Genomic DNA, 16,992 nt, shown 5'->3' on the forward strand with positions numbered 1-16,992 from the left:
GTGATATCGTAGAGAAAAAGGTTTTTCGCGGTTGCAGGAAAGAGTGTACGCTGCCAACACTGGACTTGTTGTTCATCTGTCAAAATTTACGGGACGAGGACGCAGCATTTATAAATAAACTAATTATCTGATAATTGCATTGTTAATTTGATTTTTCAGCAAGATTTCGCTATTTTTTCAATGAAACGCTATCAATAAGTTGAACAGTAGTGCACCTTACAGTGGAATTACAAATATCTCCTCACAAGCGATGGAATTCCCACGATCCAGCCAAAATGATCCATTCCAGCAAGTGTCGCTTTCTCTCCCCAATCCGGCGGAGAAATCTCCCCAACTGGATGACTTCTGCCGCATTTGTCTGCTCCGGAAGGTCCAGCTGCGCCCGCTGGCCACCCCCTATGCCGGCGTTATGATTCCGGAGATGTTGTACAAGGTGACCGGGACGCTGATCAACATGCAGGAACATCTGCCGCGGGTCATCTGCGACCGGTGCCTCGTGAAGCTGGACCTGGCCTACAGCGTGACGGAGGAGTTCCGCCGGCAGGAGGAGAAGCTGCGCCGGTTCTGGTGGAAGGGAGGAGTGCTGGTGGATGAGCTGGCCGCGTATCAGCACACGGAGGAGTCGTGGCGGAAAACGCACGCGGAGGAGGTCATGGATCGGTTGGCTTCGGGACGATTGGATCCGGTTCCGGTTGCTTTGGCGGCTGCTGTGCCGGAACAACCCGTTGCGTCGGTGGATTGCAAACAACTGCTGGTTCGGAAGGAAGAACCGGAAGTTAAGCAGGAGCCAGTCGATGCGTCATCGTTCTGTATCGAAATCCTGTCGGATGATTCTGCTGACGAAGCGGGCCCAGAGACGACGCTGCAGGACAAAATTGACAACGTGATCGAGATGGAACTGAAACACGATGTTCCGGCAGCCGAGTCGCAAGAAGAGTTGTTGGTCGAGCAAGAGTTCCCTGAACAGCAGCATGAACACGAAATGGACACTTTCGATGCGGAAGCTCCACCGTCTCCGGTGGAATCGCTTTCAGAACATGACGATAACGATAAGGATTCAGATTACGTTCCGGATGGCGCCAAAGACCGGGAAGAGGGCCCTCGCTCGTCTTCGGTGGCTTCTAGGACCAAGCAGACCGAAGAAGCCAACGATGCCTCACTCTATGACTATGTGAGTTGTGCTGGTGATGAAATGTTATCGATTTGATGGCCATAAATTTATACTTATTTCCTACCCCGCAGGATGAGAAGCTCGACAAAAACGCGACGGAATGTCCCGAGTGCGGTAAAAAGTTCGGCAGTTGGGCAAATTTGAAGCGACATCACAATCGGCACGTTCAGATAGCCAAAGGAAGATACAAATGCAGTAAATGCGTCTGTGTTAGTTGAAAACAAAAAAGTTTACGCAAATGATTTTGCTGTTTCAATGCTGTTCTATTAACTTTCTAGGTGTTTGCCACTAAACAAGAAATGAGAGGCCATACGTTGAATCACATTAGAGCGGAAAAGCTCAACTACTTTGAGTGCAAATTTTGTAAAATGGTAAGATAGTTGCTACTTGCTGCTGTTCACGAAAATAACCCTTCCTTCTCCAGCCATTCAGATACAGATCACGTTGGATAGCGCATCAAAGGATGCACGAGATTCAGAAAGACCCGTTGCCAATTCCAGCCGAACAGCAACAGAAGAATGAGGCGCCAAAAGTATACTTTGAGTGCCGATATTGTGAGATGGTGAGAAGACCTGCGTCGATCGTCGTGGAACAAAAACTTTAATCCTAATAAACACCCCTTTTTCAGGTCTTTGAATGGGAATGCCGTTTGAAGCAGCACGAAGCAGCGCACCAAAAACGGAATCCCGACGGCGGTAAGGACCTGGAACCGAAGAAAAAGCCAACCATCCAGTGCCAGTTTTGTCCAAGAGTAAGTTCACGCCCTGTTTATCGTTTAATTTCAATTCAAAAAAACATAATTTCATGGTTTGAAGAAATCAATAATATTCAGTTTTGTTAACCCTCTACTGCCCAAATTTTTTTTTTTCGAAAATATTTATTTTTCCCGTGTTTTACGAAAAACTTTACTTCTCTTGTTTTATGTTTTTCTTGTTTTATTTTTAGTATTTTAGTTTGCATTTATCTTGTATAGTTTATGTTTGTTTTTGGTAGTATTTGGCCTATTCTACCACCTAATATAATTACATTTTGCCTATCTTTTTTTTACGTCAATTTAATTAATTTTTAATTTTTTGCATGTTTTTCACATTTTCTGCTATAGAATGGCACCATCATTATTTAAATTGCAAAAAAATGCGTAGAGGCATAATCTGGGACACTACAAAAATTATTGCATACTTCTTTTTACTGAAAATATAGGAGCGGCCGTGGCTGACTGGTTACGGTGTTCGCTTTCTAAGCGAATGGTCCTGGGTTCGATTCCCATCTGCTCCCAACGAGAAAGTATAGGAAGTATTAATCTTGAAACTCTGAACATGAACGAAAAATCAAAGTCGCCCGAGTCGGGGTTCGATCCCCCGTCCTTTGGATTGGTAAGCAAAAATGCTAACCACTAGGCCATCACGGCTTGGTGAGCGACGTCTGGAATTAGGAATACTGTTACTATCAAACTATATAGGGGGAGAGGGGGTAATATGCACCCCCGGGGCAAAATGCACCCCCTGCTTTTCTCGGTATTTGGAAGAATTTTCCGGAGAAAAATCTTAGAAATTGGAAGCTTAACATTGCTAAACCATGCTGGAAAAATTTGAGCATCGCAGTATAAAAACAGCTCAAGTTATTTGCAAAACTTTAAAATGTTGTGTTTTCATCTAATTTTCTTTGCACTTTCATTATGATTTTTGGACAATATAAAAAGCATTTATTTATATTGTAAGTGTTGAGGTAAATAGTTTTTGCCATAATCTTCATTATTCTGTAGGTAGATGAGTCCAAAAACATCAAAAAATGCATTTTTAATTAAATTTTCTGCAAAAAGCGTGGTCGGGGTAAAATGCACCGCTGTGAAGCTCCTTAGTAAAAACAGCGGTGACATCTAGTGGTGACTAGTGAAAACTGATTTTACCCGGTGCATTTTGCCCCGTTGTTGTAGTGCATTTTGTCCCAATGTTGCGGTGCATATTGCCCCGCATGGTTGTTTGAAATGAATCAAAAATGATTTTAGAAATTTGATATTTTCGAACAATTTTGAGGTTTTTTAAGACTTTTTTCACATAGATGACGAAGAATAATAGTTGTTTTAGAACATCAAACAAAATTCTTCCACAGTAATGCTGTAATGGTTGAGAAATCACAGTTTTCCCTTAGGGGGTGCATATTACCCCCTCTCCCCTACGCGCTGGGTCCTTGTCCATTTTGACAAGGGTTCGGAAGTTCTAAATAACGTTTGAACCCGATTGGTCCAAACGTTCTTCAGGGCGGGGCTTGTCGATAAAAGCTGAGGGACCTCGCGCTCGGCTAGCCAGCGTAAAAATGGGTCACCGAAGCTCGGCAGAGCTAACACCTTCCAAATGCCTATGCGAGTTATTTGCATGTATAGAATGTAGATCTAAAAATACATGGAAACAACTCAATTTGTAAGAAGCGACCGCGTGGTCCCGTTTGGTTGGTTGCACACACACACACACACTTCTTTTTACTGAAAATATAGGAAATGTTAGTAAAAACACAGCCAAAGTTGACCGCTTAAAAAAATGACATTTATAAAAACATTGGCAAAGTCACATAAAACAAGTTAAACTTCCAACCATGAAATTTTCTAATATTTTAAGAGTTCTTCTTTCCAATGCTTTTTAAAGATCAAAAATCGGTTGTAAAATTGATTTTTGGCGATTTTTTAGATCGAAGCCCGTCTAAAGGCGGGGTTAGGTTGTAGAGGGTTAAGACGGTATTAGACTATAAGTTTGGCTACATTTGGCTTTGTTTGCAAGTTTTTTTTTTCAAACTGTCAAAAACGAAAAAGTGCGTGTTTATTTGTTTGCCATAGTCGAATACCTCCTTGAGTGATTTTTAAAAGATTTTTTTACAATTATCTTGGGAAATGGGATGTGAACAAACCGAGCAAGAAAGCATAACAGGAAAAAAATCAAAAAAGCAAAAACAATAAAACAAAAAACATGAAAATGAAATTAAATTATTTGAAATTTTTAACTTGTTTGTTTTTTTTTTTGTTTAAAATTAAATTTCTGAATTTTATCAAGTTTTCTTTAATCTAAGATGGTAACAAAAATGGCAGCATTCAAGAATCTAGGACTTCAAGAATTTAAGAATTTGAGAATTTAAGAATTTAAGAATTTAAGAATTTAAGAATTTAAGAATTTGAGAATTTAAGAATTTAAGAATTTAAGAATTTAAGAATTTAAGAATTTAAGAATTTAAGAATTTAAGAATTTAAGAATTTAAGAATTTAAGAATTTAAGAATTTAAGAATTTAAGAATTTAAGAATTTAAGAATTTAAGAATTTAAGAATTTAAGAATTTAAGAATTTAAGAATTTAAGAATTTAAGAATTTAAGAATTTAAGAATTTAAGAATTTAAGAATTTAAGAATTTAAGAATTTAAGAATTTAAGAATTTAAGAATTTAAGAATTTAAGAATTTAAGAATTTAAGAATTTAAGAATTTAAGAATTTAAGAATTTAAGAATATAAGAATTTAAGAATTTAAGAATTTAAGAATTTAAGAATTTAAGAATTTAAGAATTTAAGAATTTAAGAATTTAAGAATTTAAGAATTTAAGAATTTAAGAATTTAAGAATTTAAGAATTAAAAAATTTAAGAATTTAAGAATTTAAGAATTTAAGAATTTAATAATTTAAGAATTTAAGAATTTAAGAATTTAAGAATTTAAGAATTTAAGAATTTAAGAATTTAAGAATTTAAGAATTTAAGAATTTAAGAATTTAAGAATTTAAGAATTTAAGAATTTAAGAATTTAAGAATTTAAGAATTTAAGAATTTAAGAATTTAAGAATTTAAGAATTTAAGAATTTAAGAATTTAAGAATTTAAGAATTTAAGAATTTAAGAATTTAAGAATTTAAGAATTTAAGAATTTAAGAATTTAAGAATTTAAGAATTTAAGAATTTAAGAATTTAAGAATTTAAGAATTTAAGAATTTAAGAATTTAAGAATTTAAGAATTTAAGAATTTAAGAATTTAAGAATTTAAGAATTTAGGAATTTAAGAATTTAAGAATTTAAGAATTTAAGAATTTAAGAATTTAAGAATTTAAGAATTTAAGAATTTAAGAATTTAAGAATTTAAGAATTTAAGAATTTAAGAATTTAAGAATTTAAGAATTTAAGAATTTAAGAATTTAAGAATTTAAGAATTTAAGAATTTAAGAATTTAAGAATTTAAGAATTTAAGAATTTAAGAATTTAAGAATTTAAGAATTTAAGAATTTAAGAATTTAAGAATTTAAGAATTTAAGAGTTTAAGAGTTTAAGAGTTTAAGAATTTCAGAATTTCAGAATTTCAGAATTGAGGAACTTAAGAATTTAAGAATTTAAGAATTTAAGAATTTAAGAATTTAAGAATTTAAGAATGTAAGAATTTAAGAATTTAAAAATTTAAAAATTTAAGAATTTAAGAATTTAAGAATTTAAGAATTTAAGAATTTAAGAATTTAAGAATTTAAGAATTTAAGAATTTAAGAATTTTAAAGTTTTAGAATTGAGGATTTTTAGAATTAAAAATTTAATTTTTGCATTTTGAATATCCCATTTCGTTGATTTGTTAGGTTTTGTAATTTTTGAATATTTGAATCTTCATATTTAGATCGCCGATCCAGATATTCAGGTCGCTTAAACATTTAGATCGGTAATCTAAACAAAACGATCGTTGAAGTACCAACTCAATGTGATCGCCAATTAATCAAGGTTTTTTTGTTTTCTCAAGAATTTCCGGAAACAAAACGAGCTGGATCGTCACATGCTTCGGCATAAGGATTTGAATGAACCAAAAAATACCGATGATAACTTTTATGAATGCGCTAAATGTGACCTAAGGTACGCAAATCCCCATCATCTCGTTCAGCACATGAAAAAGCACGAAAACATCGAAAATGGTAGATTCCGGTGCAAGAATTGTGACCATGTAAGTGAACCGAACTGCTCAGAAATTGGACCGCAATTACATAAACCCCTTTCCTCCTCGCAGGCATTTGGAACCCACTACGAGCTGAAACGGCACATGATCAAGTACGAAAGAAACCGATCCGAATCGCTGAACCCGTTCGACAGGGTGCCGCCACCGGTCACGATCAGCCGCGACGACAAAACGTTCTTCAAGTGTCGCGAGTGCGCCAAGGTGTTCGTCTCGCGACCCAACTACGTCCAGCACGCCCGTACTCACGGCGTGCCCAAGTCCGAGTCGTTCCACTGTCCGGACTGTGGCAAGCGGTACGCCCAGCGGATCAACCTTCGGGTGCACCAGCAAGAGGCGCACAACTTGTTTATCAAGCCGGAGCCGGGCGGGGATGGCGTCGCGACCCTGGGTGCGGAGCTGCACTGCGCCAAGTGCGACACGCTGTTTTCGTCGCAGGAAAGCTACGAGCTGCACATGCAGGGCCATCTGGACGAAGTGCCGGTGGTCACTGCGGACGAGGGCTTATCTCAAGAGGTATGTAAGAATATTACACAGTGCGAAAGTAGTTCGTTGTCAAGACGTTTTTTTTTTTCGAGTTCGAATCGGTGAAAATTGATTTTTTTTCTAATTGTCATCTTATTTTAGTCTGTAATTTTGAACTGAACATATACCTGAACTATTGGTTCAGTTTTCAATGTTAAAAACTAAATGAAATTGTATGTTCTTTTCAATAAAAAATAATGTCCAAATTGATTTTTTTTTTCCTAGAATTGGGTCTTAAAATGAAGCCTAATTTTTTGATATTATTGTTCACAGCGACAAAGCTTATTTTTTTGGCGACCGCAAAATTTTTATTTTTGTAGGGTAAAAATGCCCATTTTAAGCCTAATAAGCGGTCGTGTTTGAATGATGCTGGATAATCTGGATTGTTCCTTGAAATTCACTAAAACCAAGTACGACAACGAGTAGAGCAACTTTTGTGAACATTTCTGTTTATTTTCACTTTTACTAAAGGTTATGCTATTCCTTTTACAAGCATTAAATTAAAACTATTTCAAAAATGCATTCTAATCAGTCGAGTGCATTGGGCCACGCCCATTTTTCTATTTTCAGCTTAGTTATTTTCTTCTTCCAGCGCTCTTTTGGGTCTGCTTAGTGCTGCCAAAAATGATGAAATTTTAAGCGGACACTCACGAAAAGTAGCATTTATAGCGAAAGTTTCCTGGCAGCACTTGCTCACTCTAACAGGCGCTGCACCAGCATGTTGGTGGTGTTGGTGGCCACCCTTTGTTCTTTATTTGCCTTCGCTCCTCGCTCGGTTTTCTTCAGCCTTCGATTGGAATGGATATTCAAAATTGAAACGTAAAAAGACTTAGCGCGTTTGTTTTTTTGATGGTGCTTGCTAATTATTAACATTTTTCGGGATTATTTTTCAAGTGAGTGACTAAGTAATGGTTAAAAGAACATGTTGCCGGTAGTTGGAAGCAATTTTATATCTTAAGCGCTTTGAAATTGTTAGCGCAAGTGAAAAGATATTGATGGCGACTTTCGTTAGGCAGTTAACCTGTCATCTTGCGTGTGGATGTGTGTGCCAATCAAAATGATGAGAAATGGTCTCGCAAAATAAAAATTATGATCAAAAGTGCATTAAATTTGATCTTTTTGGCCAGTAAATGGCATAAATTTTGCGTGCTTACTCGAGGCGGTGTTTTTGCTGGTAAGTTTATAGCCCAAACAGTATTTTTGGAGCTTTAATCCAGCATTAAACCGACGACATTAAACTCTCCATATGACGAAGGTGTTTGATTAGAAGGGTATATTTCCCCTACGACCGCAATGGTTTTAAAATTGATTTTTTAATCAATGTTCAAATTTGAAAATTGAAATTTATTTGACAGTTCTTTCCATAGTTTACCCGTCGTTTAATGTTGTCTTGTCATTTTAATTGTTTTGCATTAAAATAAAAAAAAGTGATAAGAAATGGTTTTAAATCTTGATTTAAATTGTGTTTTTTTTACCGTTGTACATGAAAATTTACATAGGGCTTCAGAGAATTTCAGAATCGGTTCGAGTTGCCAAATTTTAAGCTCAAATTTTTTAAGCAAACGGTAGGTGAACAGCATCTAAAGGAGCTATTATACAAACTTGCACTTTTTCGTGTTTGACAATTTGCGGCAAACTCGCAAACAAGAAAAATGTATGCAGGCAAACAAACAAAACAGGCAAACTGGCAAAAAGTGCGAGTTTGTTAGTTTGCCGTAGGGTAATAGCTCCTTAACTCCATCGTGCCTCAAATGTTGCCATATCAGCACTTTAACGTTCAATTACAGCTCATATAATGCGTTTTCAACTGAAATCGAGTAATAAATAACTCAATAGGAAGTGAGCAAGCCAGAAGCAAGAAATAACTAATTGGGGACAATTGCAAATCGCTTCAATCTGGGGCGAGATGCGAGGATTGAGACAAGCTAAAACTTTTATCACTCCAAGTCCTTCAATTGCCAGGAAACTTCTTGGCTTAAACCGTAGGGAACTACGAATACTCGCAGGGCTTCTAACAGGACATTGTCCTGCCAGATATCACCTGCACAAAATCGGCAGGTGGCCTAACAACCTCTGTCGTTTTTGTTTAACTGAGCTGGAAAGCTCGGCACATTTACTCTGCTTCTGCGGAGCACTTGTGTCTCGAAGGCTGCGGTTCTTTGGATCGCACCTTCTTACGCCGTACGATGTATGGCACCACACCCATCCCAAGAAGGTCATACAGTTCATCGACTGTATTGCGCCGGATTGGGATAAACCATGTCTGCAAAATAACCCCTCGTCTTCCGATTCAATGGATACGAGTAATTTGTAGTATGGACAGTAACCAGGGTACATCACAAAAGATAGCCTTCTCAGGTGGTCGCAGTGAACTTAACCCAATGCCCATTGGGCAACAAAAAAAAAAAAGCCAGTTTCTATCAACAGTTTTACTAAATACAGGGTTGTTACGGACGGTGCGGATCGCGCGGATAACGCGGATTTGGCCCGGATTTGCTGACTAATTTTGCTCAGGCGCGGAGTTCGCGCGGATGGCAATTTTGATAAATAAATAGATAGAATTACTTTCATGTTATTAAAAAAAATATTATCAATAATTACGAGAATTTGTTTTTTTTTTTATACTGAGTGCAATTTCAATTTCTTATTAATAGATTTTTCCTGAAAATGTTTGTTTGTATTTTCTTAATACGAACCGTCGAAAAATTAAGAGGAAGATTATGTAGATATTATTTTTTAAATGTATGTAACCTTATTTATTTTTAATTTTATAGTGGATATATTCAATTTGCCTTTGAATTTTAGATGGGATTTACCAGTAGATTTTTTTTTTTCTAAATTTAAACATTCTTGGCGAAAAATAAAAAGATCTGAACATTCAAAAATTAATGCTCCATCATTCAAAATTCAAATTTCAAAAATTTGAAACTTTTTTTACATTCTTATAGTTTTTAAAATGCAGGCCAAGGATTGATACCTAAGAGCATGCAATGACACTGACCTTGTTGCGTGCTCTTCGGTTGACGTCCACGTAAGGAACATCCTGGAAGGAGCGTAACTAACTACATCCGTAGTTCTGTTAGATCATCCGAATTATCTTGATCCCAACAGTATAGCTCTGGTTCCTTGCGAGTGTCCTATTTTCTTACCTCCACGTTGGCTTGGTTTTCATGATGACCTAGCTGGTGGCCTGTGGAAACGGATCGTAAACCTTTGACCACCGCGGGTCAGAGTCGAGACGGCTAAAAGAAAGGGGCGCGACAATGTGGGAAAGGGAAGTAATTTGTGATTGTAGACGGTATTGTTTTGATTCGCAGTATGTTGAGTCAACTGCTGTGGATGTACCTGAAACATCGCACAACGAGGTTTCTCTTCTATTCATTCTCAGCTACCACCTATCTCCTATTTTTGTTTTGCTCTTCTGATTCCCAATTCTTCACTGATTCTTCTATTTAATATCGAACATTTGATTTTAATTTTACTAACTTTTGATTCCCTTATCTCTCAAAGCTTTTCCACTCTTTTCTATCAATTGATACTGCTGTAACAAACTTTGTTTTGTTTTTTTTTTCCTTAAATGTACTAGTAATATCAAGTCTATTTATCATTCGCCTAAACTTTTTTGATTTTATTGCGAATTTATTTATTTGAATAATTCTTTATCTGTCCTATAAATTATCATTACTATAATCTAAGCTTGTTTTGTATCTCTATTTATTAACTATTGTCTAATTTTACATCTAATACATCTAGCTTCTCATTTTTATTCTTCAAAATACGCTCATCATTCTCTTATTAGTGATACTTGATTTTTATAAAATAAATTCTCTGTTACTGTCTATTGTTTTCAATCTTCACCCTTTTTTTCAAACAAGTGAGGTTTGAGCCCTTACTCAATTTATGGAATGGTTAAAGGATTAACACAAATATTACTATTGTATTTTTGGTAAACTTTTATAACATGCTTAGGACCAAAATTGTAACAAAACACCGCGACAAAAGAAATAGCAACAGATAAACACGACTTAACATTAGGGAATATTTCAGGAGAAAACAATACACAGTAAAATAACAACTAGTTTTTGAATTCAAACTAAAAATAAAACAGTTTTTGTTTTAATGAAATTGATAGGCATACTTTGAATGGTTAGGCGCTTATACATACATCAAACCCTACTTAATGTACCACCCCCGGCCGAGTTAAAATGCGTAACCGGAAAAGAAGGTGTGCATGCCTGGCACGAACACTCAAAGCGTGTTCTAGCGTGCTGCTCGTACTGACTCAGAGCAAGGGTGAGATGTAGGTGTAAGGGCAGTGCGTGTTCGTCGGGAACCAAGTGCATAAGATCGGTCAAGGCCCGTTCTTACACTGAAAATTGCGAATTGCGAATTGCGAATTCTTATAGTTTTTAAAATCCAGATTGTTTTTTTTCGAATTTCTAAAATCTTAATTAAAAAAAAACTGAAATTTCGAAATTCAGTATATTAAAAATGTGAAATTCAAAACTACAAAAAACTAAAAAATCAAAAATTCAAAATTTTAAGAAAAATTCAAAATTTAAAATAATCAAAAAAAATCAAAATTAAAAAAATCAAAATATAAAAACAAAAAAATATTAAATATAAAACAATTTTGAAAACAACAAAAAACGGAAATCTTAAAAACCTCAAATAAAATTTAAATTTTTAAATTCTTAAATTCTGAAATTCTTAAATTCTGAAATTCTTAAATTCTTAAATTCTTAAATTCTTAAATTCTTAAATTCTTAAATTCTTAAATTCTTAAATTCTTAAATTCTTAAATTCTTAAATTCTTAAATTCTTAAATTCTTAAATTCTTAAATTCTTAAATTCTTAAATTCTTAAATTCTTAAATTCTTAAATTCTTAAATTCTTAAATTCTTAAATTCTTAAATTCTTAAATTCTTAAATTCTTAAATTCTTAAATTCTTAAATTCTTAAATTCTTAAATTCTTAAATTCTTAAATTCTTAAATTCTTAAATTTTTAAATTCTTAAATTCTTAAATTCTTAAATTCTTAAATTCTTAAATTCTTAAATTCTTAAATTCTTAAATTCTTAAATTCTTAAATTCTTAAATTCTTAAATTCTTAAATTCTTAAATTCTTAAATTATTATTTTTTAAATTCTTAAATTCTTAAATTCTCAAATTCTTAAATTCTTAAATTCTGAAGTTGTTATATTCTTAAATTCTTAAATTCTAAAAATCTAAAATTCTAAAATTCTAAAATTCTAAAATTCTAAAACTCTAAAATTTTTAAATTCTTAAATTCTTAAGTTCTTAAGTTCTTAAATTCTTATATTCTTAAATTCTTAAATTATTAAAATCTCAAATCAAATCAAACCATCCACATTAACGACCCCCGGGTCTTTTGTGGTCTCTATTGCAAGTTTCTGCTCGAACCTCGGAGTCCGAAGGCTTGAATGGGGAGAGCACCCAAACCTCTTTTACTCCAAGGAACCTTCCACCCCAGTGTTTGAACTGACGACCTTTGGATTGCGAGTCCAACCGCCGCCAGCGATTCCACCGGAGTAGGCTTGGTTTGGTGTGTTGTTTGTACTTATGGTATGGAGACAACTCCTACACCTGGAATGACTTAACGGCCAAGGCCGGGACCGACATTTTACTTCCTCATCCGATGGAAGGTTGCAGCAGATGGGAATCGAACCCAGAATCATCCGCTTACAAAGCGGACAGCGTAACCATTCGGCCACGCACTGCCAAATCTAAAATTCTTAAATTCTTAAATTTTTAAATTTTTAAATTTTTAAATTCTTAAATTCTTAAATCCTTAGAGTCTTGAATTCTTAGTTTTTTAGAAGAAAATATTTCAAATATTGGAAATGCAATTTGTTTCGGAATGAAATTTTGGTGAGGAATTTTGAATACAACTTAGCTTAATATCAATTAATTTATAGAAGTTTTTTCATATTTTTTACTTCTTTTTTTTTGCTTTAGGATACCAAAAAAAAAACAAATAAAATTGGCAATGGGCTTACAGGCATTTTAAGGTGAAATTTTTCAAAAAGCGTCCCTGCAAAACATTTTTCAAAAAGCTGAGAAAATTTCCTACATTTTTTCTTTATTCTGACTTCGTCGGCTGGACTGCTGGACCCATCCTGGGTACATACCAACATTCCTGTCCCCTTCTCCCGAGATCTACAAACTGACATGGCGGGCGCCGTTGGTGGCCAATTACTGTTACCTATTTACACACATTATCGAGTCTTGGCGACTTTGTGTGTTTTATCTTTACGCTCATACATGCTGATGATGAAGGAAACATCACTAAACCGTTAAGGAGCTATTAGACCCTTTTTGACAGTTTGCCTGCATTTGTTTGTGGATACGTGGTCTCTCAAGCTCAAGCTCTGACAGCCTCTTAATGCTTTAATTTTGTGAATGATTGCATGGAAAACTAATTATTTTGCAACATGACTTCTTTTGGCATAGGGAATGTTCAGTGTTCTACAAAGTCTCATCCAAAAATACGAAACAATGTGAAATTCTATAGAATTACCTTGTAGTAGGGAAAACAAATAAAAAATCATTGGTTTGGCTATTCAATACCTTGATACTATGTAGCATAAAAATCTTTAAAAACAATTTCAAACATAAATAAAAAAAAATCAAATGTTTCAGCCGACCATGTCTGTGGCAGACCATCCCTCGGACTTACCCATCATCCAACAGGTGACGGGTTCTTTCTTCAAGACCGAAAGTCATGCTCAGCAGACCCTACCAATGGAAGAATCTCACCAGATACCGTACCCGGTGAGCGCTACCGAACCAATGGTCGTCGAGGAACAACAACCCGAGCAAATTCCTGCCTTCGCCACCGTGGCGATTCCAGTGGACAACATTCCGGAATGGGCGGACGACCAGGCCAGTGCCTCCGGTTCGTGCTTTTCGGAAGCGATGCTGCCGGATCGGTCCGAGCTAACACCATCCGTTGCGTCGTCTTCGGGGCCACTCGATTCGACCGGCTACAGCATCGAGATCCTGACGGATGAATCCGACGACGACAGCGAGGCGGTAATCGAACTGTCCGAGGACGATGAGACGGTGCCATCCACGAGTGGGGACACCTGGAAGTGCACCCTCTGTGATGTGGTGCTGATCAAGAAGAAGAAGAGTGACATTCAGAAGCACATGCTCATGCACGAAAAAATCCTGAACGGAACGTACAAGTGTGAAGTTTGTGACAAGGTTGGTAGAATGCTAGATCAAGTAAAATCGTTATAAAAATTTTATTATTTTTTTTAGAAATTTGGTGAAAGCTTGGAACTTGCCAAGCACAGACGACTGATCCACAATCTGAAAGAACCCCACCCGGACGAGGACACGATGGAGTGCAAACGATGTTCGAGGCGAATCAAGAAGAAGAAGTTTTCGTTCCATCTCAGTTGTCACAAGAACATTGATATGCGTGCTATTGTGTGCAAATTTTGTGATAAGGTATTCAAGCAATTTACTGTTTGATCACAGCAAATGGTTTCATACTTTAATTTCAAACTCCCAGGCGTTCGGCACGAAGCATCACCTGAACTGGCACCGAAAGTCCAAGTCATGCGGTCAAAGACAATCCGACTGCCAGAAGCAGCGTCCGCCGACGGTGGCCCTCATCCAGAACCGGAACACGCTGCAGACGCCCGAGCAGCGCCAACAGGAAGGCCGGTACAAGTGCACCGAGTGTGACAAGTCGTACGCCAACGCCCAGACCATTTACCTGCACATGCAGAAGCACCAGGCGATGCGGGAGGGCCGGTTCAAGTGCGAGGTGTGCAAGCTGGTGAGATTGGACATTTTTTTTATCGTGTAATTGTTGTTTCTTCTAAATTTGAGCGTTTTTTTATATTCACAGGCATGCGCGACGCAGCGACATCTAGAAGCGCACATGCAAAAGCATCCGGAGGTGTCCCAGCAAGGTGCTGCTTCTTCGACGGAGTAACGTGTTTCGACCACGTGCACAGAATATTAACCGTAGTTATGAACTTGTATTTTTCAAGAGTGACTTTTTAAATTGAAAAAATATATCCTGATGTAGTACCAATCTCCTTCGTTTGGCATGGCAGATTTCTTTTTTTTTTTCGAAAACCAACATACAGACAACTCATTTTTTTACCTTTTTTAATGTAAAAAGTGTCAAGAAAAATAAGCATAATTGTTGTGAGTAATTTAGGCAATCTTAAATTTTAGAATTCCAGATCCTCCCCTCCCTGTCATGCGCTTTTCCTATACCTTTAAGGTGGTAGAAGGTGTCCTTCACTTTTGGGGCAATGACTGTGAATCATGAGTCTGAATTCAGGGTCCAGAAATAGTAAATTGAAATAAAATAATAATAATAATAATGACTATATGTAAAATACTTCTACAAACCACACAAAGAAACCCACTTTTTGATTGAAAAATTCTGAATCAAGATTTGAATGTTTTTCTAAAACAAACATGGCCGTCAAATGTCCGATTGAGAATGATGCCTTCCAGATCCTTAAAGCTGATACGCAGACCGGAAGGAACGCAAAACTACATGTGAAAAAACTATTAGGTTTTACAGCGTGACGTCACGAGCGCACACGCACACACATTTTTACAGAGACACACGTGCAAAAAATGTAAACAGTGCAGCCAAGCTGTCAATTTTCTAACCTCAAAACCGAGTCGGCGTAAAACCTAATTGTGATGAAATTTATACAATAACTGAAAAGAACTAAACCGGCAGAGTGCCTTCTGGTCAACGATGATAAAAGAAGGACGTATGAAAAATAAAATATCAAATAAAAGGCTCCGAAAAACACGATACAGAGTAACCCCGGGGTCCCGCTACTCACAATCCAATCTTAACAGCAATACAACGAAAATAGAAGTGATTGAAATGCAAAAACGAGACTTGGCGTCTCCGTGACCAGCGCACTAATTTTCTATCCTAAATGTCAGCGTGTCTTTCGATAAACGATCCTATAGAAATGACTTTTTTCATTTAACACATTACACTCAAACCCCGATGGTTTGACACCAACTGCTGTCAAACGAACGGGGTCACTTTTTAGTTTGACACCCCTTTTACACGGAGTTCACACATACTAACAAACGTTTGTTTTGATAGTGTGCGTAAGCTCCGTGTAAAAAGTGACAGTTCGTCACTTTTTAGTTTGACTTTGACCAACCAACGGGGTACAAACTAAAAAAGTGTCAAACGAAAAAGTGACCAACCACCGGGGGTTGAGTGTATTTGAATAATTAATGCACAATTTACCCGGCGCCGTGCCTTCTGATCAACGATGATATAGGAAGGGATTTGAAAATCACAAAACAATTAATATAATCTTAATTAAAGCACAAAAAATACCAATCACTGAAAAAAAGACGTCAGGAACACGAATAATCATGCCATGCGTGCGCGCTCCTCCAACGTCCATAATCGCCTCACACAAAAACTTATAGGACCTTTTTTTCGAAAAAAAAAAAAAAAAAAACTCTGGAATTCAAAAATAAAAATTCGAAAAAAACAAACATATAAAAAAAATCAGATATTTTAAATTCAAAATAAATTAAAAAAAAAAAACGTTTCTTAATCCACCATTAGCTGGGTGGTGCCTTCCTCACATTTACAAAGTAATAATGAAAATAAGTTTATGAAAAAAATATATACCTGATACAGACTTTTCCAGAAAACATGCAGACTCTCATTTGAAGCAATGTGGCAACCGGGCGTTTCGCATCTGGCGCGACTCTCGCACGTAAACAAAAAGACCCGGCCTTTTGAGGTTATGCAAAAAATCACCCTTTTTTGTATCTACAAAAATCTTTTTCTTGGCATAACTTTTCAAATACTTTACTAAACAGAATAAAATTTAATAGGGTCTTAGGGGACCCCAAAACGAACAGAATAAGGCGGATCCGGCCAAAATCGGTTCAGTCAGTTCTGAGATAATCGTGTGGAAAAAATCGTGTCTACACACATCCCCACAGACATTTGTTCAGAATTTGATTCTGAGTCGATTGGTATACGTGAAGGTATATCTAGGACGTGTATTTAAGAAGTTCATTTTTCGAGTGATTTTATAGCCTTGCCTCAGTGAGGTGAGGAAGGCAATAATAAAGGAAAGAGGAAATTTCAACAATTTTTGACATCTGAAATATGGAAATTCAAAATAAAAAATATGCAGAGTTGAATAATAATTTTAATGTGAAATTATTTACAAATTATTTATTTTTTTCAAAAGCTCAAAAAATTTAAAATTCGGAACATGAAAAATTTCAGAAATATCAAATTGTCATTCCAAAAGTTTTGAATATCTGACATTCAGAAATTGAAAAACACA

At 35.9% G+C, this 16,992-nt stretch overlaps 1 protein-coding gene across 1 annotated transcript; it reads left to right on the forward strand.

The window, feature by feature from the left end:
- The first annotated feature begins 46 nt into the window (after positions 1–46).
- On the forward strand, positions 47–15,012 carry LOC120428877 (zinc finger protein 84-like). Its single transcript, XM_039594003.2, has 11 exons — positions 47–1,171; positions 1,243–1,380; positions 1,450–1,542; positions 1,596–1,733; positions 1,800–1,922; positions 5,915–6,112; positions 6,176–6,637; positions 13,310–13,876; positions 13,934–14,125; positions 14,190–14,459; positions 14,532–15,012. The coding sequence occupies exons 1-11, from the start codon at positions 251–253 to the stop codon at positions 14,616–14,618; spliced, it is 3,189 nt and encodes a 1,062-aa protein (XP_039449937.1). The 5' UTR covers positions 47–250; the 3' UTR covers positions 14,619–15,012.
- Positions 15,013–16,992: the final 1,980 nt, after the last annotated feature.

Source organism: Culex pipiens, chromosome 2 (assembly GCF_016801865.2).
Source record: "Culex pipiens pallens isolate TS chromosome 2, TS_CPP_V2, whole genome shotgun sequence".
In the NCBI taxonomy this organism is placed as follows: domain Eukaryota; kingdom Metazoa; phylum Arthropoda; class Insecta; order Diptera; family Culicidae; genus Culex; species Culex pipiens.

Bases quoted from the DNA above. Each gene is read 5' to 3' on its own strand.
- LOC120428877 (XM_039594003.2), top strand. From the start codon at position 251: ATGGAATTCCCACGATCCAGCCAAAATGATCCATTCCAGCAAGTGTCG. The intron at 1,172-1,242 runs GTGAGTTGTGCT...CCTACCCCGCAG, and splicing joins ATGCCTCACTCTATGACTAT to GATGAGAAGCTCGACAAAAA. The intron at 6,113-6,175 runs GTAAGTGAACCG...TCCTCCTCGCAG, and splicing joins GGTGCAAGAATTGTGACCAT to GCATTTGGAACCCACTACGA.